Genomic DNA, 22,374 nt, shown 5'->3' on the forward strand with positions numbered 1-22,374 from the left:
TGAACCCATTCAACCGCAACGCGAACGCAACGCCAGATTCAGATTCAGATAGATAGGTAGATAGATACACGCAAAAAATGGAAATGAGAAAAAAGCCAGGATTGCACACAACAAAAAAGATCAATATTAGCTTGAAATTATAATGCAATCTGTTATATTTGTAAAAAGAATAATAAACTTGTTATATGAACAATATCAAACTTAATTATGTGTGAACGCTCTCATCTTTCTCAACTCGCATGTTTAAGAAAAAACGTTCTTAAAATCAAACGACAGTACTCTCGAGTTTTGCTTACGAGAGAAAGCGATACAACAAAATAAGATTATTGTAAGCTTGATATAATAATGTAATCTCTTATATTTGTTAAAAGAATAATATATTTGTTATATGCATAATAACAAATTGAAATGAATTTTGTGTGAACGCTCTCAACTTTTATAACTCGTAAGTTTGAGAAAAAACGTGCTTAAAATCAATACGAAAGTATTCTCAAGTTTTGTTTATGAGAGGAAGCGAAACAGTAAACGATTTTTTTCTGAGTGTAGCTATCCACAAATAGATGGATGGCTACATAGTTGGGCGCCAATGAAAAACGTTTGCGGCAATTTAGGTCACAAACAATGGAGGCGGCTCTGCACTTGTTGGGTTCGATTTTGACTCGGGTGTGGCTCTCCTCCGATCGCATTGACCTCTTCCTCGAGAGTCTAGCGATTAATTGGGCATGATTATCTAATGGGAAGTCATCAAGATTCCATTGCATGGGCTCAGATGTGTATACTTTGGAGGAGGCAACCGCAATGTATTTTGAAGCATTGCATGAGGTATAGGTGGTATATAGGTGCTGCATTTGCCAGTGACAGATTCGGGAAAGTTTTCAAACGCCCCCTTCGGGTGTTGATCAGCTGCCTCTCTGTTGGCCAAGTTAACAGCTGTTGACCGAGATCACGTAGGGTTACACAAAAACCTTTAACAATGGCCCAGGTCGAGGGTAGCGGAACTCTTACTATGATTCGAACGGAAGTGACAGTCGAGCTCGGGAGGTTTTGGGGCTGAGCCACCCAAAAACAGCTGTTGTAAATCAGCCAAGAGAGCCGCATTTTGGCCAAAAGAGAGTGAGCGAGGCTAGTAGTTGTGCAGTAGTTGCCGCTCGTCGTCTGTCGATATAAAAGTGCAATTTGGGTCCGCAGCCAGCGCAGATACAGTTGTGGCTCCGCCGAGGTTTCATTTGCAGTTTGAGTTTGAATTTGAATTTGAATTTGAGTGCCCGCGTGTCGTCGGCAGAGTGTGATCTAACATCCAGTAAGCCAGCAGCAACATCCAGCAACCCAGCAGCAACATGCAACTCCTGCTCGTGGCGGCCTCTCTGGCGATTTGCGGTCTTGTCAGCGGACAGCAGGGCGTGGACCCCGCCTACTTGCGGCAGTACTACCAGCAGTTGCAACACCAGCAGCAGCAGCAGGCCCAGCCCAACGATGGCACGCCCATTTTCGAGCAGAACTCGGAGCAGACGCAGCAGTATGTCAGCGCGGGCCAGCAGATCAGGATCAAGGATACGGTGGCCGAGCAAATCCGCAACCAGCAGCAGCAGCAGGGATATGTGGCGCCTGCGGTGAGGGACTATCAGGTGGGTTTCCCAGCTCTTTCATTCGATACTCATCCGCATAATGGATCTATCTGTTCTACATTTTCCCTATTTAGCAATACCAGGCCCAGCCGCAACAGTCTGCCTACCGCCCACCTGCCCAGGCTGCTCCCCAGCCTCCTCGGAGGATCCAGCAGCCCTCGTACCAGGCAGCCTCCCCCTCGATCCTCGGCTCCAAGGGACAGCACAAGCTCTCGCTCCAGCAGCAGCAGGAGGAGGAGGAATACGATGACGTAAGTTTGGAACACACAGCTAAACATTTACCCAGTTGCAGGGGAAATTTTAACCAGTTTTAAAAGAGTGTGAAAACGATTAGGTTTAGTGTTTCCAATTATTTTTGGGCAGTCTCACCAATTTATTTCCTCATGGATTAGGAGTATTTTAAAGCACGTTCAGCTGTTTTTATGAGAAATTGGTTCCAGTTTTAGATGAGTTAAAAAATCAAATTATGGGGTTAGTTTTTTGTGTCTTAGACATTTTGGAATCCGCTTAATTTGAAATTATTTTTATGCAGCTCAAAGAAACACAGTATTGATCACATTTACATTAATAGCTGCATTAAACTTGATACATTAATATCAAATTGAAAACGATCCGCTTTTTGCTGTGCAGAGCTAGAGATAGAGCTTGAACCCGCAGTCGAGTGGGACTTTCGCGCACTTTCCTTTTCGCTACGCTGCAGCACAAACTGCAGCAGCAACATCCACAGCAGCGGCAGCTACAACAGCAACATAATTACAATTGAAGCATGCAACGGCATTGGCGATGGCTCGGGGGAGGGAACTGCGACTTGGGGTTCATTAACCACACTCGGCAACAGTTGCAGCGTGGATTTGGCCATGGCCATATGTGTGCCTCGCATTGTGCATGTTCATTGGCCCGCGGTCGCTCCTGGTCCGGTCCGCTCGGCCACTTAGCCAGCGGCGATTGTTTATGGCCTTTGCATGCGGAAGCTGGCGAATATCCGTTGCCAAAGTGAGCATAATCCATCAGCCCTAATGCCGCAGAGAGCCAACGAGCTGGGGCTAAGGTGCTCAGCTGGCGTGTCATCGTTTTGGCCACTTCAAACTGATGACCAAGACGGGATGGGATCTCCATCGAATTAAAATGGGAAAAGATTAGCCAGCAATATATTGTATACAGTTATGACAATTTGTATATTGCAGTTCTATCAATCTTAGAGCCATTAAATCAGCATAGCCGCAAAGGTTTAGCCTCGGCTCGCCACTAGATACTGCATTTTCTGCCTTCGCTGGCCATAAAAGCGACACCGCCGCTGGCCATTACATTCTCCGCCAGACAGTCACTTTCAAATACAACCCATATACCCCAATGCGCACCCCCGGCCCAATTCCCACCATTCCGAACAATGACTTTCAATGGACATGGCACGCATTAGAACCGGCTTGCAAACTGGCTTTGCCTTTCCAATTTTCGGCCTGCAGTTCTTTGTTGGCTCACTTTTTTTGGGCCACGTCAGGCCCAAAGGCTCTGTGAAGAACGAGGCGATCGAATTGCCACGCCCATAAGCCACGTTCCTCGGCTTACCTTAACCCAGTTGGCCATGTTCTTCGACCAGATTGTCTGGGCCAACCGAAGGTCTTCTCGCCGCCTTTGCATCCTCGCAAAAAGTGGGGAAATCGCCAACCTTGTGCATAAATTATCCAATGCCTCGGGCTTGTTTATGGGTGGTACTTCTACCGCCCGGTTGCATAATCATAATCCGCCGTCGTCGGATCGATTGTGTGATCCGCTGCAACGGCTCTTTGATTTCGTGCGCTCGGACCATTAAAATATGCAAGCGGGTCCAAATTACTTTCACTTGTGCGTGATCTGGGACTCGGAGTGGCGGCCTACGCGCATGCGCCTGCGGTGGTGACGTAACCGCCGTCTGGACACGTTTTTTGGGCCAGCCAGCCACGAAAGTGGGTCACCACAAAGGTGCAGTACGCATTTGAAGTCCCAACCGATCACCAGGCCACAAAGTGCCTAAGTAAGATATTGTTTCTTTAAGATAATAGTAGTTCGAACATATTTTAACTCTTTTATTATTTGAATACGTAGATATTATTATCTAGTACTAGTTTATAGTTCAAACTGCAATAACATCTCTAAGAAGCTTCATTGTAGAGCTAGTATAGCATCTAAAGGCCTTAAGAGCTATTATATTAGTCAATAGTTTAATCCCCTTTTTCCAATTCAGTTTTATTTAATTAGTTCAAATTTAGTTGTTATTTTAGAATGTAGTAACCCCTGGAGATAATTTTGAATTCTGTATATTAATATTATATTACATTATCTCCTTATTTGCAGCAAAACTCCTCGTACCAGTTCGGGTTCGACGTGAAGGACGACGAGTTCACCAACTACCAGAACCGCAAGGAGATCCGCGATGGCTCGGTGATCAAGGGCAGCTACTCGGTGGTGGACTCCGACGGCTTCATCCGCACCGTGAAGTACACGGCTGACCCCAAGGAGGGCTTCAAGGCCGAGGTCATCCGCGAGCCCACCGACATCGTGGTGAAGATCCCCACTCCCCCGCCGCCGACGCAGCTGCTCCGCGCCGGGGGCCACAAGGCCCAGCAGGAGTACAGCTCCGGGCCCAGCAAGCAGCAGTACCAGCACCAGCCGCAGCAGCAGCCGCAGTACCACCAGTACCACCAGTAGGGCACTCCATCGCACCTGATCGGAGGCTCTTGTCGAAACACTCTCGAAAGTTCCGCAAGTCCATGTAGTTTGTAAATATGCCGAGACTCGATTGGCACGAGATTATAACATTATACTATTTTATGTCATTCATTAGGTTCGACTTTCTTGTTTAGAATATTAAATTAAAAATTTGGAAAAACTTAAAATGTGTTTTTGATTGATTTGCAAAAGAAACGGGGAACAAGGTTTTGGAAGACCAGCTGATCCCCACCCGAATGTCCAAATTGAGGTGACACATATGTCTGCCAGCGCGAAGGTAAACAAATTTTATTTGCGCATAAATCAATGCCTTAACCCAACCCCCGAGCAATTGGCAAAGCTCTCAAAGGACCAGGGCCAAGATCCCAGTGACACCCGAAGAAGATCTGGGCACAACCCGTTCGCTCAGCCGCTGACAAAGGCCAGCTAATGGCAGTTCCCACCAGAAGCCGTGGATCGTGGTCACCGAAGACGCGGATTTGGAATCGGACTCGGACAACCCGGCCGGACCGGTCAGACCGGTTGTCCTTTGGGAACTTCCAACTCACGCCACACCAGAAGCAAAAGCAAAAGCAAAGGCAATCGCAATCGCATCCGAGTCGCATCCAGTGTCCTTCTGCAGTGTCCTTGCATAAATTAGACGGCAATGTGTGAGAACTTCGAGCAGCAGAATATCCCTCGCCTTGATGACCTTATCGCCCAAGAAGACGAGCAGAAGACCAAGAGCGGCGATTACGAACCGGTTCTGGACAGTCTGGAGGTGAGGTGACTGACGGGCCGATCGCTTCGCTAATGACCCGCATAGCGCATAGCGCCTAGGTCGAAGGGCAACCCGGCCCAGGCTGCAGCCCATTTACATGTAACCCTATTGATCTAACGTAAGGAGCCCGAACATGTGCCTGGTCATTCGCGCCCAAGATACAGGACAAACAACTGGACACTGGGCCTGGCCGCCGGGCATTTGTGTCATTTGTTCGTCCGACTTGGAGATATGCAAATGAGCGGCGAGTGCAACCCCCGAGGCTGCAAGACAGTTACCGGGCAGTCAAGACCCCGAGGTCTTCAACCCCTTCTTCCCGCTCCTCGGCAGACCCATTTACATATCCGACCCGCATGATGGACCGACTGTCTTGTCCTGTAACCAAGTAACTGCAGGACATGTAGGTCACTGCAGGAACCAGTTTCCAGGCGAAGGATGGCCCGGCGCCGGTTGACCTTTTCGGATGGCCCTATGCCCGCGAACTCGTGTAACCGGTTGGACAGTCCACTTTTCCGCAGCGGCGTGAGAAAATCTCTAAGATGCCCCAAGACGAGGCGAGGAAGCTGCATTCGTATGCTAATCTTTGCAGAGCTCTTCCCGATTTCACGCCAAATCATTGCCCTTAAATAAATAATACGCGAAAATTATGAAAAGTCACGATTTATGCGAGTTCTGATGGGTATGTACAGAGAGTGGGGGAAGGAAAGGCAGCGGAGGGGTATGCAAATCAAGGTCTGGTCCTAGAGTTTTCCTTGCGCCAAGTCCCAGCGGTGCTCGCCGCGGCCTCCTTGACGATCTGTCCAAATCACCTAGGGCGGGAGAAAGCCTGCGAATTATCTGGAAATTTATTAAGACTGCTCCTAAGCTCACCTCGCCCTTGTAGCGGTTCGTGCCTCTTTGGGACTCGAAGCGTTTTTCCTGCGCCCTTGGGTGCTTGAGGACGTGGCCATGACTCCGGGAGGTGGGACCATCGAAGCGCATGAAAATGTCACTAGATTTGAGATGGAAATTTAGATGTGCAAGCTTTTTATAGAAATAAAATAAAGAATGTGTGCACTAGGAACTTGCATTTTTGTTAAAAAAGAAGTGGATTATTAAAACAATTATCAGGTATGGTAATCAGGAAGCACTTGCGCTTACCTAATCCTTTTTTCAATTAAAGCGATGGGCTTTGTAAAGCAACCACCACCATTTTGCCCAAATATTTTATACACTTTTCACCCTTTATCCTTCTGCAATTTTCCTACTTAAAATGATTGAGGGAAGTAATTGTGAGGTGTGTATAATTGCGTGTATGCATGAATTAAACAACCACCATTTTTAACGGGGAAAATCTTATAAATTTATATATATATACCTTTTAGCTACCACCTTTTCACGTAATAACAAAACCCATTTTTCTATTAAAATTGCGTAATTTTGAATTTGGTTCAAGTTGTGTTGAATAGGGATGGTTGCATCCACAAAAAACTTGATATCATTCAAAAACTTAGGAAATAAACCGAAATAAATGTTAAAATATAAATAATTTTATATCAAAATCAAATAATTTGATATGATATCAAGTTAAAATTGTTTTTGTTTTTGGATGAGTGTAATCCCACCCAATTTTCTTACTGAAAGTATTTGGTTTCCTTGGTTTCGGCCACATCCGTGTCCAGATCCTTGGCAAACCTCCTGGGTCTTTCGGTCTGCACATTCTGCGAGGGTTGCTGCTGCTGTTCCTGCAGTCTGGCAATGCGAGGGGGAATCACATGCAGCACATCGCTGGTGAAGAGAGCTGGTGGCACATTGTAGAGCTGCTGCTGCTGCTGCTGCTGTTGCTCTTGCAAGTGCTGCTGCTGCAATTGCTGCTGCTCCTCGGCGCGGCGTTGAGGTTGGGGGTGCGGCAGGGAGACCCTCTGCACCGGCAGGTAGTTCCCCTCGTAGCGATACTTGGCCAACTCGGCATGCGGAGCTATGGTCCTCTGCTGGTACTGGACACTCTGCTGCGGATAGAGGGGCGGAAGGGGCGGGGCTGGGGCGGGCAGCTGCTGCTGCTGGTACTCCAAGGCCAGGGGCTGGTAGGTGGGTCGGTAGTTGACCAGCTGGAAGTGGGGCGTCTGCTGTTGGAAGTGGATGGGCGGGGGAGCGGCTGCAACTGGACTGTAGCCACCCACAAGGGGCGTGGCGTACTCGAATCTCCTGAGACGCGGTGCATCGCCGTACAACTGCCTGGGGTGGTAGAACAAGTGCTGCTGGTGTTGCAGCGTCGCCGGCGACACGAGCAACATGAACTGCACCAGCAACACTTGCATCCTCAGCTGTCGCAGCACTCCGAGTAACTTTCCCACTGGCAGCTCCATCGCGTTGCACTCTCGTCAAATTTGTGGCAGCATTTTGACAACAACATAGCCATTTATAGTTGGCCACTTTTCGGGGCTTGGTTGTTGTCGGTGGCCCAGAGCCGGAAGTCACTTGCCCAGCAGGCAGCGGTGTGTGAAATCGATCGATGTTGCCCCGGATTGTGCAATGCTCCAACGGTCAGCCAGAGGGCTTATATAAGACTGGCTACAAAAAGCTGCAAGCCGAAACAGAGAATAATGGAAAATAGGGTAAAGCCAGCGAGTCTGGCGGAGATGAGACCTAGAATTAGGAGCGGTGGCAGCTGGCGGCCTTAGCCCATCACCAAGGTCAAAGCTTGGCTACTTAGCATATAAAAAGTTTCGGCGATTCCATTGTCAAACATCTGTTTGCAGCACTTCCTTTGACCGTTAGACCGCTAGAGCCGGCCATATCCAGTTCCAGCTCCTCCTGATTGGTCGAGCACATATCCCTCCAGCCTGTTGCTTCCTTCGGGGGGTTGAAGGCCTCGCCTGCGACCTATGAGCAGCGGGCTTTTCAACCCCTTGTCAACGCCACCAACCACCCTACAATCCCAGCCACAAGATACTTCCTCGTCGATCTGCGCAGCTAGGCTGATCATTCGACTTCTGAAGTTGAAACCCACAGCACCACCAAGCCCTCTGCCAACTCTACCGAAAACTCCTCAGCAAACCCCTTGGATACCCCGTTGCAAGCAGGGAAAAGGTGAGTCTTGATAGCCATAACACATTTATAATATAGGGACACGAGGTCGATTCAACACTTCAACATGCATATGTACGGGTACAAACTCCAGATCCACCAAAGTTATAGTTATAGACTATGGATACGGTTATAATACAAAGATTGTGGCCTCCACGAGAGACTGCTGCAACAAGTTTTCAGTGCTTTCGGTTTGGTTTCGGTTTCGGTTTCGTTTTCGGTTTCCGTTCAACTCGGTTCCGTTCGGTCCTGTTTCGGTTCACAACAAAGCTATAGGAAGGATTCCAGAGATTAGAGAGCGCCGGCCTAGTCGGCCATGTTCACGTTGTTCATGCGCATCTTGGCGAAGTCCTCGAACACAATATTGTCGTCGTCGTCCTGGTAATAGCCCTTGACATTGCGGTGCTGCTCGATGGACTTCATCTTCTTCATGGCGTTCGAGCGCTTCTTCTCGATGGTGCCTACGCCATTGGTTACAAGGATTACTTGGGTGTTAGAGGGAATATTAAGAAGTATTTACCAGGAGCCGGTTGGAGCAGTTTGAACGGCACATCCGTCTGCATTTCCCCGCCCAGGGTGCCGCAGTTCAGCTTGATGCGCACCGAGTACGAGATGACAATACCACAGGCATCTCCCGTGGACTTGCCCTCCTGCACCATGGTCGACGAGGCCAGGTTGACGTCCTCGTCCTTCAGGTGCCCATCCAGAGCAATGCCTGCAATCGAGAGAGATTATCCCCCAGTTAGGCACCTTGAAACACCTAGTATTTCCATCCTTAACCCACCATGGCGATCCTTGTTGTTGGCCGCCAGGGGAATCAGGTAGAAGGTCTTGGTCAGATTGGCGCCCGGGGTGATGGGGCAGCCCTCCTTGGTCTCCAGCTGGGCCACGTGCTTGCTGAACTGGGCGTTCACCATGGTGATCTCGGTGTGCTGCACAATGAAGCACTTGATGCTCTTCACCGACTTCTTGGAGTTGTTCGACACCTGGACGGTGGCCGCCGTCTTCTCGCCGTGGTAGTAGATCTCCCGGTCCAGCGTGACCTCCAGGCTGATCTTGCCGTTCGAGAAGGTGAATCCCTTGCTGACCAGCGAGCTCGGCAGGCGCTGGCCGCGATTGAGGGGCGCGTACTGGAGCTTCTTGATCACCAGGCTGACCATGCTGCGCTTGTGCTGGCGATCGTCCTCGGAGTCGCCCACAAAGGCCCGGATGGTGTACTCCACGCCCAGGGGCTTGCCATTGTCGTCGCCCTCCTGCTGCAGGGTCACCGAGCTGGGCGAGTTGGGCGGGAAGTGGAAGGTGAAGGGATGGGCATTGCAGCCCAGTTTTCGCACCAGCTTCTCCTGCATGGGGGTCATCTCCATGTTGGGATTGGTCATCGGAACGATCTGCTCCCGCGACAGGATCAGCTCCTTGGAGAACTTCACTCCCATGACCTCGTCCTCCTCGCGGCCATAGCGATAGGTGGTGGCCAGCTGGCCAAAGACCTTCCTGTTCTTCAGGTAGTCCGGCTCCACCACTATGACCCCGTCCACGGGATCGCAGTAGTCCAGATGGTCAATGAAGTCGCGGCGGCCCAGATAGAAGGTGACCTTGCCGTTAGGCGTGGCCTTCTTGAAGACCTTGACGGAGACAACCATTGTGGATATAGTTCAGTTCCTGGATTTCTGCTCGATGAAACTTGGGTTCGATGCGCGTTATAGAGTTTTCCGTTCGGCGGAGGAAAATGCGAAACCCCAGTGCCGTGCAACCTGCTTATATACCTTTCCGTTGGCCCTGTCCGTGGGTCTTCTTCGTTCTGGCCACTAACTGGATTTGCGCGTTATGCAGTTGTTTGCTGGACATCACAAAGAATAGTACAAAACTGCGAGCAAGCTGCTTCTGGGGGTTGGTCTATTTTCTGCGCAGTTTGCCACTTGCCCGAGCAAATTGGCTAATGTCAAGTATTTCCCCCATTCCGACCTGGTGCGAGGTCATCTGGCCAACTGTTGAATAATTGGGGGCCGATTCTTAGGGGGATTAGCACCTGATTCGGTGTTACCGGGTTGTTATCAGGCGGGAGAGTCTGGCTCTTGTTGGCCAATCGCTAACTGACAGCGGCAGGGGAAGCCCTAAAAGTTTTAATTTGGTTATGGATCAAACGTCGATATATTGATTTGTGTGCCGGGGGCTTTGTGGTGTGTTGAGCTTAACTACTAAATTACGAAAGAGCGAACTTTAAATGAAATCTAGCTTAATATTTAGCAAAGCCTATAATATTTTCTTAATATATATAATATTTCCTTACAGTTGACAGTTGAAATCAAAATGCAGACTCAGACACACACCACCACAGATCGACATGGCTATAGCTTGCGCTTCTCGCCCTTCGAGGCCAACTACTTGCTGCTAGCTACCAGGTGAGACCCCCTAACCCATCGCACTAGACCATAAAATAACCCGTACCATTTACCAACCCATCCGCAGCCAACTGTACGGTCTTGCTGGAGGTGGTTCCCTGTTTCTGCTCGAACAGAACTCCAGTGCGAGCTCCTCCGACGGCCAGAGCCTCGGGGAGCTGTGCCGTCTGGAGTGGTCCGACGGACTGTTCGACGTCGCCTGGTGTCCCTACGCCGCCGACATTGCGGCCACCGCCTCCGGCGATGGCTCGCTGCAGATCTGGTGCGGCCTGGACGGCGAGTCGGCGGCCAACCAGCAGACGCCCAAGCAGCCGCTGATCTGCCTGCAGGAGCACAAGAACGAGGTCTACAGCCTGGACTGGGGCGAGAAGTGGAACTACCACACCCTGCTCTCGGCCAGCTGGGATTGCACTCTGAAACTGTGGGACTGCAACAGACAGAGCTCCGTCTCCACCTTTGTGGGCCACAGCGATCTGATCTACGGGGCCAAGTTCTCGCCCCTGATCGCCAATCTGTTTGCTAGCGTGAGTACCGATGGGCATCTTAACTTATGGAATTCTCTTGACTTTGCAGGTAAACCCCTGATGAGCATCGAGGCGCACGCGAGCGAGGCCCTGTCCTGCGACTGGTCGCACTTCGATCGGAATGTCCTGGTCACCGGCGGATCGGATGGCTTGATTCGGGGATGGGATCTGCGCAAGATGAGGACCCACGTCTTTGAGCTGTACTCCGGGGAGTTTGCAGTGCGTCGATTGGCCTGCTCGCCGCACTCGGCGGCGGTTTTGGCATCCGCCAACTATGACTTTACCACGAGGTAAGTGGGGGTCAAGAGGTTTTCTATAGGAAGGAGGGTCAATATACCTGGAAGAATATTCAAATAACTGTGTAGAATCAATTTAGAACGGATTTCCGAACCAGGAAACGATGTACTTATGATATGTATGGTTAATAAAAACACTCTCCCCTCAGGATTTGGAATCTGGAGCGTGGCGAGTCCGCCCAGGAGATCAATGCCCAGCACACGGAGTTCGTCTGCGGCCTGGACTGGAACCCGCACAGGACCCACCAGCTGGCCGACTGCGGCTGGGACTCGCTGGCCAACGTGTATACCCCGCAGTGCCTGAGCGGCGAACTGGCCGTCTAGGGCAGCACTGGGCATGCCCGCAACTGGACACACTGGAACTGGTACTCCCTAAATACCGAAAACACATGTGATAAGGCGCTGGTGGCGTCGAAATAGCCAGGCCTACAAACGGTGCCCCGCCAGGAAGATAGCTGAGCTATGCGAAATGCCTATAAGGAACTCTGAGGATCCGAGCCCCGAGACAGGGCGATGACGTGTAAATAGTTGTGTGATAAACGCTGAACGGGCGAATCCCCAAGCAGGTGCTTCAAATGTCAATAAAAGCTTACATATATTACGCGGATTATATGAATTATGTGCATGGGCTCGGTGTCTGCTTTCTGCCGCTGTTATTATGCCCTTCACAATAAATTTGCTGGCCGCTGGCTATAATTTGCACTCGGGCCCTTGTCTTAACAGGAATTTAACGGGTCTCGCAATGGGCTAGGTGGCAAAGAGCCAGCAGACGCTGACGGAGATTGACCAGGGGATCTGGATGCTTTTCCGGCTGGCCTCAGACCCCTGAAACAAACAAACACGCAATAAAGCGCTAATTTGCTGCAACGTTTTATTGCCTGACTGGAGCCCGAAATCCCTGACATTCCCGGAATTGACACAGCCCAAGACAGGGAGAGATGGCCCAGAGGTGTGCCAAGCGATCGCACCTTTTCGGCCGACATGGTGTGAAAAGGCAACAGCAGCAGGCACCGCAGCATCAGCTCCTCCGGTCCCTGATCCCTAAGCCCTGATCCTGTCATTATCGCAGAACGAGCTTTAACTGCTACTCGAGGCAAATATTTGCTTTGAAGCCAATTGGCGCTGATTTCTTCTGACAATTGGGGGCAGATCGGGAGGACGACAGCCAGCAGCAGCTGCTGACCCCCAATTATCTGCTCGCCAGTCAAGTGAAACCAAAATTGATATTAATGCCTTGTTTGTGTTAATAAAAATCGGTTTTTGGGGGCCTGCGAGGTGCTGAGTATATCCTTAGGCGCTGCCAGGTCTTGATGCGCAGCATGGCACTTTATTTTATTTTAAATAATTATTTAATGAAGGTGGTAAGCTAAGTGCTTCAGAGGGCTTTTGAGTTGCAGAAAGGTATCAAAACTAAATGTACTTATGCAGCTAGGACTGAAAAAATAGTTGTATGGTAAAAATACAAATTACTTGTTTATTTAGAGGAATAATATTAATTTTAACTTATTATCCCATTTAGCAGTTTGCAAAAGTTTTGGCGCCATCTATCGGTTATAAGCAATACCTTTCAATTTTACATACATCTTACATGAATTTTACATACACTTTACCTCAACTGCACTGCTTTAATAGCGGCAACATTTTGAACTGCTTTAAAACCAGTTTTTTAAATCAACTCGGGAACAAATAAATATAAAATAGAAAAAATAAGATGTCCGATGAAATTTAAAAATAGTTATTTTAATAGTATGTCAGTGCTAGCAGACCGGAAAGGGTATAGCTCTCAGTCAGGGAAAAAAGGATAAGAAAGGTTGACGGAGCCTTTATTTAAAACATTATCAAAATTGTGAAACAAAATAAAACAAAAAATAATTGCTGAGTTCAAAATTAAATATTATTTTTTAAAATATACAGAGATGGTTGAAATGTTTTTATGTTTTGTAAGGACCGTGTTTTTGTAGCCGAACTGGAATACTTTAAAACCTTCATATATTGTGTTACACCCCCAGCACGAGCTTTACCCTCGTAAAGCAGGAATTGGATTTGAAATGAAGGAACAATACCGGCAATTACCCGCAGCAATTTAGTCGAAAGCCAAACAGTCGGGAAACTATAAATTAGCGCCAAACAAAGTTGCAGGCGGCTGCCGGGCGAAGAATCGGCCACTTGGCGAGGAGCTGCCTAGGCCACAACCTTGAGTTGGCCCCTCGGATCTCGTCAGTGTCAAGGCTGCGTGGTGCAGCTCGTTATAAATAAAACAAAAAATGTAAGTCAGAGAGCAGAGGTATAGTACAGCTCAACACCCAGCACGCGAGGAGGCGGACGCTTCTGCTCCGGCAGCTCCCTCGGCACTCGGGCACTCTTACCTCCCCGGGAGGTGGACGATGGGAATGGGGGACTTATCGCCAGCAGGTTCTGGATCGTGTCTCTACCTGGACCCACTCCGCGCTGCACTGCTGCAGCCTTCCCGCTCAGCAATTTAAATTGCCTCCACGAGCATTTTGATGGCGATCACGCGCCCCCTTTGAAATCTCGCTGCCCAATCTGCGCCACAAAGGATCCGCAGACGAGTGCCCGTTCCTGCTTCTGCTGCCATACTACTCCTATACCATAGCTTCTTTTAACGACTGTCCCTGGTATTAATTTCGCTTTAACGTTTTGTTCTGAGGGCCCTAATCGTCACCGTTTCGCATCGGGCATCGCATCGGTCCTGGCGGTTCGGTTTTGGTCAGGCTAACACGTGTAGTTGGCATTGCAGACCTCCTTCGGTGCACAGTTGGCCGGGCATCATCACAGAGCACACCGCAAACTAGATGCCAACGAAATGGTTTTTGGTTTTCCTTTTTTCTTCATATGTCGGAACTGGAGTTAGAGTGGGCGTAGCACAAGGGCAATCTTGATAAGCAGGGCGTTCGTTTGAAAAGACAAAAGAGTGCCGGAAATAATTGTCAGGGGATGATTGCCGGCTGCCGGGGCTACCTGTCTTCACGGGGGCTAATTGAAGCGGGAATCACAGGTCCTGGCATGGGCAATTAAAAATTCAAGGGGCCCAGCCAGGATGTGGCTACCGTTAGATCCAGGGGCTGATGGTGTGAATTTATTCACCTGGGTGGATGGAATTTATTCATAAGATGCTAGGGCACAGGAAACTCTTGACGAGGTGTTGAATGCCCAAGTCTGAAGTTTTCCGAAAATCAAAATTACCTAAGCTGCGCACGCCGTGGTCTTCGGATCCTGAGATCCTGCCATCCTGCGATCCTGCGATCCTCGCTGATCCCGTCTCGCCATTGTTCCAGCTCGCTTATGACATAATGAGAGCAGCCAACGCAATGTTATGCAATAGCAGCAGCGGCAGGGTCGTAAACCCAAGGACCCTAGGCCTAGATCTAGATGGCCCATAAAAACGGCCACTGAACTACATTCGCTGCCTGGCCGCGCCGTGGCGACCTGAGAACTGAAAAAATCTGCGCACATTTGTTTATGGCATGTTGTTAAAAAATTCAGGACATCGAGAGCGGGCCCGAAGTCGGGGCCCTGTTTTTGGGACGGCAATTTACGCAATTCCGGGCAAAAAACAAGGCCAAGGCACCCGCTGTGCGATTCCGCGAAGTGTTTTTGCATTTTTTCCAGAACTCGCCTCGACCCAGATCCTGGAACAGGATCACATCATCGCCGCGCTGCTCTAATTTTTTGTTACAATTGTTTTTTGCACCCCAGCGCATTTGCATTCGCGTGGCAGGCTCGTTCTTTTATTTTTTCTGCTGCCACTTTAAGGTTGACCCAGGCAAACAAAAAGTGGTCCTGCATAAACAAAAAAATTGGCTCAGCTGGCAGCGGTTGCAGTCGCGTGGCTGCCACAAAGGACCTTTGCATTTCGGGCTAAATAAATAAAAAATGGGTGCCCGCTTCTGGGGAACGAAACCACTTGATTTTGAGCGCTTCCTTTATTTGCCTATAAATCATACTTGTGAATTCCCAGTAGCGCCGCCGAGTTCTGTTTGGATGTTTACAAATACGAGATCTATGCGATGAGGCATCACCATGATCGCTTTTCTAAAAATATTAGATCTGGCGAGTGATTTCGATTACTCTCCCCAAAGAATTTTCAATACCGTTCGCCAACCTTCAGATTATTTCGATCTTCTGTAACTCAGCTAATATATTCAGAGACTAAAAATGGCATTTTATTAGGTATCCATACCAGGGATTGATTTATTTTCCCTGGGTATTTCCATGGTCTTGGAATTTTTGGCATTTGCTAACGCTTTAATGGTTGAGGGTGAAGGACGCTCGGCGGCGTGCTCCACAGATCAAATACTATGAAGTCGGCGAGACTGACGATTTGGGGAGCAAGGTCGTCTCGCAGTCAGCTATAAATAAGACTTTCATTCCGTGCAAAATATTCTGCGTATAAATAATTTGTTGGAAAAATAAAACTGTCCGCGGTCCGTCCACGGTTGATCTGTGCGACTGGCTGCTTGTTTTTGAACTCATGACCAAAATACTTCAGCGGCCCGTCTCACGGCTAAAAATAGAGCCCACCTCCCACACAGACCGCCTCCGATCCCCCGGATTTCGGCTTGCGTTCCGGCCGTAATGTAGTTGTAGAATTATCGACTGACGTGCGCCGCGATGACGCGCTTTCTCCCGGCGAAGCGATTCTGCACAGAGGGCTCCAGATCCAGGTGATGACGATAGCCAGTGGCCCGCAGCACCGGCGGGGCGATCCAAAATCGGCCAAATCCAGATTGGATATGATGGGTGTTGGGCGATCGGGCGATGGCGCTGATGATGGTGGTCCAAAGGCGTCAGCAGCGGGCCTAAAAATTAGTTTCCCAGTTCGACAACAAATTTGAATGTTAAAACAACAGTCGATCTAGTGGATAGGAAATACTCTATCTATGATATAGATAATTTAGTTTTGTTGATTATACTGTTATACTCTGATTTTGTAAGGTGGTGAGGGTCCTGTAATAATTACCTTAAAAATAAATTGTAAATTTAACAAAAGAATATAACTCAACTGATGAAAAATTCTTTGTTATTATAATTATAATACTTATTGCTCTTTGATTCTGGGATTTTATAATAAATATTTCATTACATTAGATCGGATAAAAAATATTTATAAAATTAGAAAAGATCAGTACCCTCTGCTACCCTTTCTTTGCATTACCCTAACGCAAAACACATTTATAGGGAAAACAAGAAAAAAGTGCAAAACGCGAAAATATTTTTCACGAAAAACAAATTCCTTTGCAGCACGTCAATTACGTCAATGCGGGACTGTGGGGCTGTCAGGAAAATATAACGAACGCCAGCCGAGCGGGGAAAAGTTTTCCCGAAAAAAGGAGGGGTGGCGCGCAGAAAGGGGGCGGGTGCGTCTGTTAAGTCCAGACGTGGGCGTGTAGATCGGCGGAGGAGCTGCTGTTTTTTCGGCCAAATCGCCTTTTCGCCTGGCGATGACGCGTGAACTTGCCTTTGATTTCGTTTACACTTTTTTACCCTTCTCGCTCTCTTGAATTTGGCCAAGAATAACAAGGTGGGCATTTGCATTTTGTTATTGCTGGTCAGGCGGCTCGCACACGCGCCCCGGTGGGTGGCTGGCTGAGATCTTTATGAACTGGATGGATGCCATCTGATGGCATGCCAAATAAACCAGATTTATGCAGGCGCATTCCCACTTCCGCCGGGGGGCACGAGGTGTGCGATTACCAATTAGGGGAGCCGCTCATGCGCGGCCGCACGTGTCCTTCGGCATGAGCAGGATGGACCCCCCTTCCTAACCAGCCACATGCTCATCTCCCCGTCCCAAGGCAGACACCTCACTTAAGTGCCATTTCCGCTCGCTCGGCGGACATTAAATTAGCAATCATTAGGCCAGCTCCAAATCCAAATCGCCGGCAATCAGCATCCAATTTGGCCAAATGCCGCCACAGCCTTTGTGCCACTCGGGGATTTAGTTATAAAAGATTTGCCCCTGCCACTGCTCCTGCTCCTGCTCCTGACACCGTCCGTTGAGCTAAGTGAGCGTTGATTTCGGTTTCGGTTTCGGGTTGGGAATGGGAGGGGGCTTGGGACTGGGATTGGGATTGGGATTGGGCCCACCTGTTGCCCCATTGTCCTCCAAAGTCCCGGCCTTATAAGTGCCAGGCCGGCACACACATTTATATTTTATTCGGCGTTTTTTGTGCGACCGGGGCCGTTTGCGAAATCGCATAAACATAAAGGTAATTGCACAGACATGCCAAAAAATTATCCGATATTCGTCGTCGATGTAAGGCAGGCGGCGAGGATGTGCGGCTGTGTAAAAAACCCAGCAGCGAAACGAAAAGGAAAAAGAAACCATCGATGCTTGGCATTTATTGTGATCGCCGCTTATTGCGCCGGGCACTGGGATATCCGAGAGTGCCAAGGTTCTTCATTTGGCTCCCGGGTTCGGGTCTCAAAGCTATCTGGATGCGCTACAAGGTGTTCGGGGTCAAAATACTTTATTTGAGAATTTATACTCTCAATTATTCGAGTAGAAACTTTCTTGCATTCAAGTCTAGAGAACACTCAATATTTTTGGTCAAGATGGAGTAAGTTATAAAATAAAGATGAGAGTATTTTATTCTCTCACTTGTTCAAGAAGAAACTTTCTTGAATTCAAGACGAAAGAACTCTAAATTTTTTGTGAGTAAAGTAATGTATAATGTTGATTGAAATTCCCTTCTTTTTATTGTAACTTGAGTCCTATCATTTTAAAGACCTTACAAATGTTTTATACTTTTTATATTATTTAAGTTTTAAAATCATTTGAAGTTGAGTTCAAAAACCGTGAAACTCGCGGTGCAGGGTGACAATCCCCAAATAAAAGTGATTGTTTCCTTTAGTCCCAAAACGAAAAAACAGAAACCAAAATCGGCTAAGAGATTCGCATTGCCTTTCAGCTGCTGCGACTGCTCCTCTGTTTACATGGGATGCTGTTGGCGTCGTCGACGGTTTTTGCTTTTATATTTTTTTAGCCAGGGGAAGGGGCAGAGCACAGGGTCGGAGGATCGCCTTGTGACATATGCGAAATTCATTGTCGCGTGTTGCGTTGTCCGTGGATGCCAACGACTTGGCAACCAACCTTGGCTGACGAGCGGTCCGCCCTGCCCCCATCCCCCGTCCCGCCACCCACCTCCACTCCTCCACCTCGCAGGCCATTACAGGTGCTGCTGCCAGATGAGCACTGGGAGAAATTGAATTTTAACCTAATTTTTGGTATTGATCCGTATTAAATATCAAAAATTAAATGGGAAATTTTATCATATCGATTTTAATATCTGTAAGCAAATAATGAAGCATTAAAAATCCATCTCTCTAGATTTGTTGGTTTTTAAAATACAGTTAGTACATCAGATATCATATACCATTTTTTCCCAGTGCAGACCCAGGGTAGTGCCGTATCGAGACGGACATTATCGCGCTCGTCGTCGGACGCTGGGCATTGAAAAATTGCCAATTGTTTTGGGCCAACCGAACACCGAACACCGAAACAGAAACAGACGGACTTTAACTGGCCGCCTAAACGATCGCTTAACTACTGTTAATCTGCGGATCGGGCTTTTAAACCGGCCCGCGATAATCCTGGCCCAAGGTTGAACGCCGTTCGGAGCGTGCGTAAGTGCAATTAGTGTAATGCAGTAATGAGCGATGCCCCGGCCATTCGCCCATAAACATTTAAATGCGGAGCACGGTGCGGGGGAGTGGGTGTGGAAATGGGATTTTAAATGGGGATCCATGATGCTGCAGAAGTACGGGCTCGGGCCTTAGAGACAGGGCCACGCGTCCGCAGGCCCGCCTGACGCACGCGGCCTCATGTGACCGCAGAAGTATAGTATCTACACACATGTGTGGTGGGAGTGGGTCTTACGTCTGCAGTTCGTACGGTCCGCAGTCCGCTACGGAACTTAAGACCTCCAACCGGCACCATTTGAGTACACATTCATTCAACAGAATTTTCCCCCAGTGCCCCACGCCAGGCAGCCGAAAAGAAACACACAGCCGAACGCAGTTTTCTGCCCCTCAATGAGCCAAATTAGCAACCGATCTCTACGCAAATCTTTGACGTCAGCATCCGAGCAGTGAGCGCACGCTTTTTGGGTGGCGGGCAAGGGGCTCTTGGCAAGGTGAACGAGACCAAATATGGGGAACCAGAAGTGGGTTACGGGAAACCTGCGCTCTCTGCGGGAATTCAGCGGAAATGGGTGCTTAAGGTAGGTATTCCTCTTTGATTGCCCCAGAAATTCTGGACAAATCTGTACCCTTTAGAAACTGGGGAATGATAAACTAAAGGTACAAAATATTTTAGAACCATCTATGACTACAGAAAAATATGAAATAAATCCAGGTTAACTCATATTGTTTCCCTCATCTCTATCTTAGGGATGTTATGTAATTTTGAAAAGGCGAATCCCTAAAGATTGTGATGCATTAGTAAAGTTAGAGAATACCATGCCAGCTATCCCCTTCCCCAACCCAACAGGATGCCAGGCAGTTAGCGTGCTTAGCAGGTGCCCGAGGCATTCCTAATGACGAAGCGAAACGGCGACCGAGACCCCTTTCCTGCGGCCTGTTCCTCCTCTGGCTCCACCGGTTCTTGTGATTCAACAGATTCTTCAGATTCGGTAAGCCCAAGGTCCCACTGTTTGCACAACAACACGACGCCGAGCTGGTCGCCACTTGAGACGCTGATTTATGCACGAAATGCTAATGGAAATGCAACTTCAAATGCTAATTGCGGCGACGGTCAAAGACTCGTCTTCGTCTCCAGTCTTCGGTCTTCTGTCTTCTGTCTTCGGCATCCCGGCACCAAGAAGAGCCTTGGGGGTACGAGAGACGTAGGCGACGCAGGCCCCGAGAAGACGACAGTTCATCACAATTGCGTGTGCAAATCAACGAGGCGACCAGCGACGGCGCGCATGCGCAGCGCAGAAGATTCAGATTGGCTTGGAGGGCCTAACCCACGCCCAACCTCTGGTGCCCGATGGCTCTGCCTCTGCCTCTGCCTGTGGCTCATTCATATGCAAATCTGTCCACGCTGGTGACCACAAATGAAATGCCAACACGCAGAAATGCAAAGAGAGCATCGAATTGCAAATTATGGGATGCCAGCGTTGACAAAGTTGCGCCTGAATAATTCCAGCCCTGTTAGAAGCGACAACTTAGCGACTGCGACTGTGAGTGCGAATAGGAATACGAATACGAAGCGCGGACCCAAGATCCAAGAGCAAGTCCCCAGTCCCCAGGCCCCAGGCCCCGAACCCAAATCCGCAAGGTAAAAGAAGCAAAAGCGCGTGCCCGCGGTCTCAACTTCCGCTGCTGCCAAGTGTTCGCTTCCATGCGTGACTCTGTCCACGAGTCCAGGAGCGGAGCGAGGTCGCCACCGGTTGCCGGAGCAGCCGAGTCAGCAAAACAAGTGATATCACCAAAAAAATACAAAATAAACCCAACGAAATCGGAGCCTCTTGTTTGTGCAGCTAAACAGTGAAATTCAACTACCAAATATGCAAGTGCTTAAATTACTTATTTGTATGACAATAAAAACAAAGGGAAAATATTACAAGTTATATATACCTTTACTTAATTTGAAAGAAATGTGCTAACATAAAATCAATGATCAAAATTAATAGTTCTTAAGCTTAGATATGGTGATCCAATAGATAGAAGTCTTGACCTAATTCCCTATATTATTTAAATTTTGTAAGGCTAGTATCCAGAGATCATACCACCCATATGGAAACAGGTTGGGATTAAAGCCGATTAAAGCCTGTTTAAAATTCAATATGCATTGAAGCCAGCAAGGTTTATATACTCAATCACTTCCACGTGCCAAGTGGAATGTAATTATAATTGGATTAGGGCTCAGTGTTAATTTTGAAAAGTACTTGTACCCCCTAGTCTCCCATGCCGCTCCTGGCCGATGGTCACTGAGTTGACTCCCGCCAGAAGCTTTTCGAAACTAATGCCGAATGCAGGTCTGTTTCTGCCTTTCCCACTCGTTTTGTTGTGTTTTTCTGCTGCTTGATTTCCAGGAATCTGTTTGCCTGGTGACGAACTCGCAGCTCCATTAGCATAGCCCACGGAGATCTCAAACGGGCTGGAGGGAAGAGCCTCGAGGTGGAGCGGATGTGCGCTTGATTATGTTGTTTGCCAGCGAGGCTGCTCCTTCGACCGGCTGGCGATTCCGGAGATTCTACGCCTGCCTTGGATGCCATTAATCATTCAGCCCCCGAGCGTTTTTCTCAGGCAAAGAGCAAACAGCGCACGACTGACGCCAGGCGGTCGGCTACCAGAAAATAGGAGGAAAGACAACACTCTCCTCGTCGAAGAAATAGGCAGGAAAATACGGTGGCTATCAAAATAGCTGCGTACACGTTCTGGCCCACCCAAATGGTCAAGGGTTTCGGGCTCTTGATCTCTGTTTGTGCGATCACGATCACGCGCTGCCCGCCGCTCTGTCCTAATGCCTCGCCTTGTGCAAATGTTTATCCAAGGCCCAATCCCAGGCCCGACTTCCAGAGCCCGAAAGGATTTGTCTCGCCTCGTCATCATCAGCATTTCGCCACTGCAGCCGGAATCATCCGCATCGTCGTCGGCGTTAATGTGCGGGCAAACAAGCGTGATGTGGCAATTGTCTGGGGAGCGATCTGTAGTGGCTGCCAGCACCAGACCTCTTGCTTTTCCCTGTTTGCTAAGTAGCCCTGGCCGGCGGAGGCTGGGCCCGGTCCCGAGGTGTAGATCCATTAGCTACCAGTCGAGCGGCCACACAGGAGTCGGAGAGCATACGGTTCTGGGTACAGAACGGGTGGGTGTAGCCCGACTTTGAAGGTGCCTGTTTTTTTAGGAAAACTCGGGGAAATGCGAGAAGGCTTGTGGTTTGTCGATGGAAGTCTACTTGTGTGCGAGTGATCCTTCAAACGATCCAGGTCACATTCCCAGGTTTGATTCTGGATGATAATTATTAGAACC

General features: G+C 48.8%; 4 protein-coding genes and 1 long non-coding RNA gene across 6 annotated transcripts; 3 read left to right on the plus strand and 2 right to left on the minus strand.

Moving 5' to 3' along the window:
• The first annotated feature begins 1,187 nt into the window (after nt 1-1,187).
• LOC108034589 (cuticle protein 19.8) lies at nt 1,188-4,501 on the plus strand. The gene is made up of 3 exons (XM_017109522.2): nt 1,188-1,625; nt 1,700-1,876; nt 3,957-4,501. The coding sequence occupies exons 1-3, from the start codon at nt 1,338-1,340 to the stop codon at nt 4,308-4,310; spliced, it is 819 nt and encodes a 272-aa protein (XP_016965011.1). The 5' UTR covers nt 1,188-1,337; the 3' UTR covers nt 4,311-4,501.
• Nucleotides 4,502-5,769: 1,268 nt separating this feature from the next.
• LOC108034671 (putative mediator of RNA polymerase II transcription subunit 26) lies at nt 5,770-7,534 on the minus strand. Its single transcript, XM_017109611.3, has 3 exons — nt 6,709-7,534; nt 5,962-6,082; nt 5,770-5,900 (listed from the first exon to the last, which is right to left on the minus strand). Exons 1-3 carry the CDS (start codon nt 7,434-7,436, stop codon nt 5,832-5,834), a joined length of 918 nt encoding a protein of 305 aa, XP_016965100.3. The 5' UTR covers nt 7,437-7,534; the 3' UTR covers nt 5,770-5,831.
• A 529-nt stretch (nt 7,535-8,063) lies between these two features.
• Nucleotides 8,064-11,938, plus strand: LOC108034622 (peroxisomal targeting signal 2 receptor). Of its 2 annotated transcripts, none has more exons than XM_017109558.3 (4): nt 8,064-8,160; nt 10,447-10,556; nt 10,624-11,370; nt 11,526-11,938. In XM_017109558.3, the coding sequence occupies exons 2-4, from the start codon at nt 10,465-10,467 to the stop codon at nt 11,698-11,700; spliced, it is 1,014 nt and encodes a 337-aa protein (XP_016965047.1). In that variant the 5' UTR covers nt 8,064-8,160; nt 10,447-10,464; the 3' UTR covers nt 11,701-11,938. The 2 variants fall into 2 exon arrangements, with proteins under 2 accessions (XP_016965047.1, XP_043951102.1); XM_044095167.2 differs by lacking the exon at nt 11,526-11,938 and having other exon boundaries at nt 10,624-11,070; nt 11,130-11,165.
• LOC108035664 (phosrestin-1) lies at nt 8,166-9,881 on the minus strand. Its single transcript, XM_017111372.1, has 3 exons — nt 8,942-9,881; nt 8,678-8,872; nt 8,166-8,618 (listed from the first exon to the last, which is right to left on the minus strand). Exons 1-3 carry the CDS (start codon nt 9,795-9,797, stop codon nt 8,464-8,466), a joined length of 1,206 nt encoding a protein of 401 aa, XP_016966861.1. The 5' UTR covers nt 9,798-9,881; the 3' UTR covers nt 8,166-8,463.
• Nucleotides 11,939-18,891: 6,953 nt separating the features above from the next.
• LOC108034708 (uncharacterized) lies at nt 18,892-20,406 on the plus strand. The gene is made up of 3 exons (XR_001768726.3): nt 18,892-19,023; nt 19,373-19,619; nt 19,789-20,406. It is a non-coding gene; the product is annotated as an uncharacterized LOC108034708 (long non-coding RNA).
• Nucleotides 20,407-22,374: the final 1,968 nt, after the last annotated feature.

This window comes from Drosophila biarmipes, chromosome 3L, assembly GCF_025231255.1.
Source record: "Drosophila biarmipes strain raj3 chromosome 3L, RU_DBia_V1.1, whole genome shotgun sequence".
NCBI classification, from domain to species: domain Eukaryota; kingdom Metazoa; phylum Arthropoda; class Insecta; order Diptera; family Drosophilidae; genus Drosophila; species Drosophila biarmipes.

What these genes read in the sequence shown, in the direction of transcription:
- LOC108034622 (XM_017109558.3), top strand. Translation starts at nt 10,465, where the DNA reads ATGCAGACTCAGACACACACCACCACAGATCGACATGGCTATAGCTTG. An exon ending in TACTTGCTGCTAGCTACCAG is followed by an intron (nt 10,557 to 10,623) that starts GTGAGACCCCCT and finishes ACCCATCCGCAG; the next exon opens with CCAACTGTACGGTCTTGCTG. An exon ending in AACTATGACTTTACCACGAG is followed by an intron (nt 11,371 to 11,525) that starts GTAAGTGGGGGT and finishes CTCTCCCCTCAG; the next exon opens with GATTTGGAATCTGGAGCGTG.
- LOC108035664 (XM_017111372.1), bottom strand. Translation starts at nt 9,797, where the DNA reads ATGGTTGTCTCCGTCAAGGTCTTCAAGAAGGCCACGCCTAACGGCAAG. An exon ending in CAACAACAAGGATCGCCATG is followed by an intron (nt 8,873 to 8,941) that starts GTGGGTTAAGGA and finishes TCTCGATTGCAG; the next exon opens with GCATTGCTCTGGATGGGCAC. An exon ending in ACTGCTCCAACCGGCTCCTG is followed by an intron (nt 8,619 to 8,677) that starts GTAAATACTTCT and finishes CCAATGGCGTAG; the next exon opens with GCACCATCGAGAAGAAGCGC.
- LOC108034671 (XM_017109611.3), bottom strand. Translation starts at nt 7,436, where the DNA reads ATGGAGCTGCCAGTGGGAAAGTTACTCGGAGTGCTGCGACAGCTGAGG. An exon ending in AAGGAAACCAAATACTTTCA is followed by an intron (nt 6,083 to 6,708) that starts GTAAGAAAATTG and finishes TCTCAAATCTAG; the next exon opens with TGACATTTTCATGCGCTTCG. An exon ending in CGAACCGCTACAAGGGCGAG is followed by an intron (nt 5,901 to 5,961) that starts GTGAGCTTAGGA and finishes CTCCCGCCCTAG; the next exon opens with GTGATTTGGACAGATCGTCA.
- LOC108034589 (XM_017109522.2), top strand. Translation starts at nt 1,338, where the DNA reads ATGCAACTCCTGCTCGTGGCGGCCTCTCTGGCGATTTGCGGTCTTGTC. An exon ending in CTGCGGTGAGGGACTATCAG is followed by an intron (nt 1,626 to 1,699) that starts GTGGGTTTCCCA and finishes TTCCCTATTTAG; the next exon opens with CAATACCAGGCCCAGCCGCA. An exon ending in AGGAGGAGGAATACGATGAC is followed by an intron (nt 1,877 to 3,956) that starts GTAAGTTTGGAA and finishes CCTTATTTGCAG; the next exon opens with CAAAACTCCTCGTACCAGTT.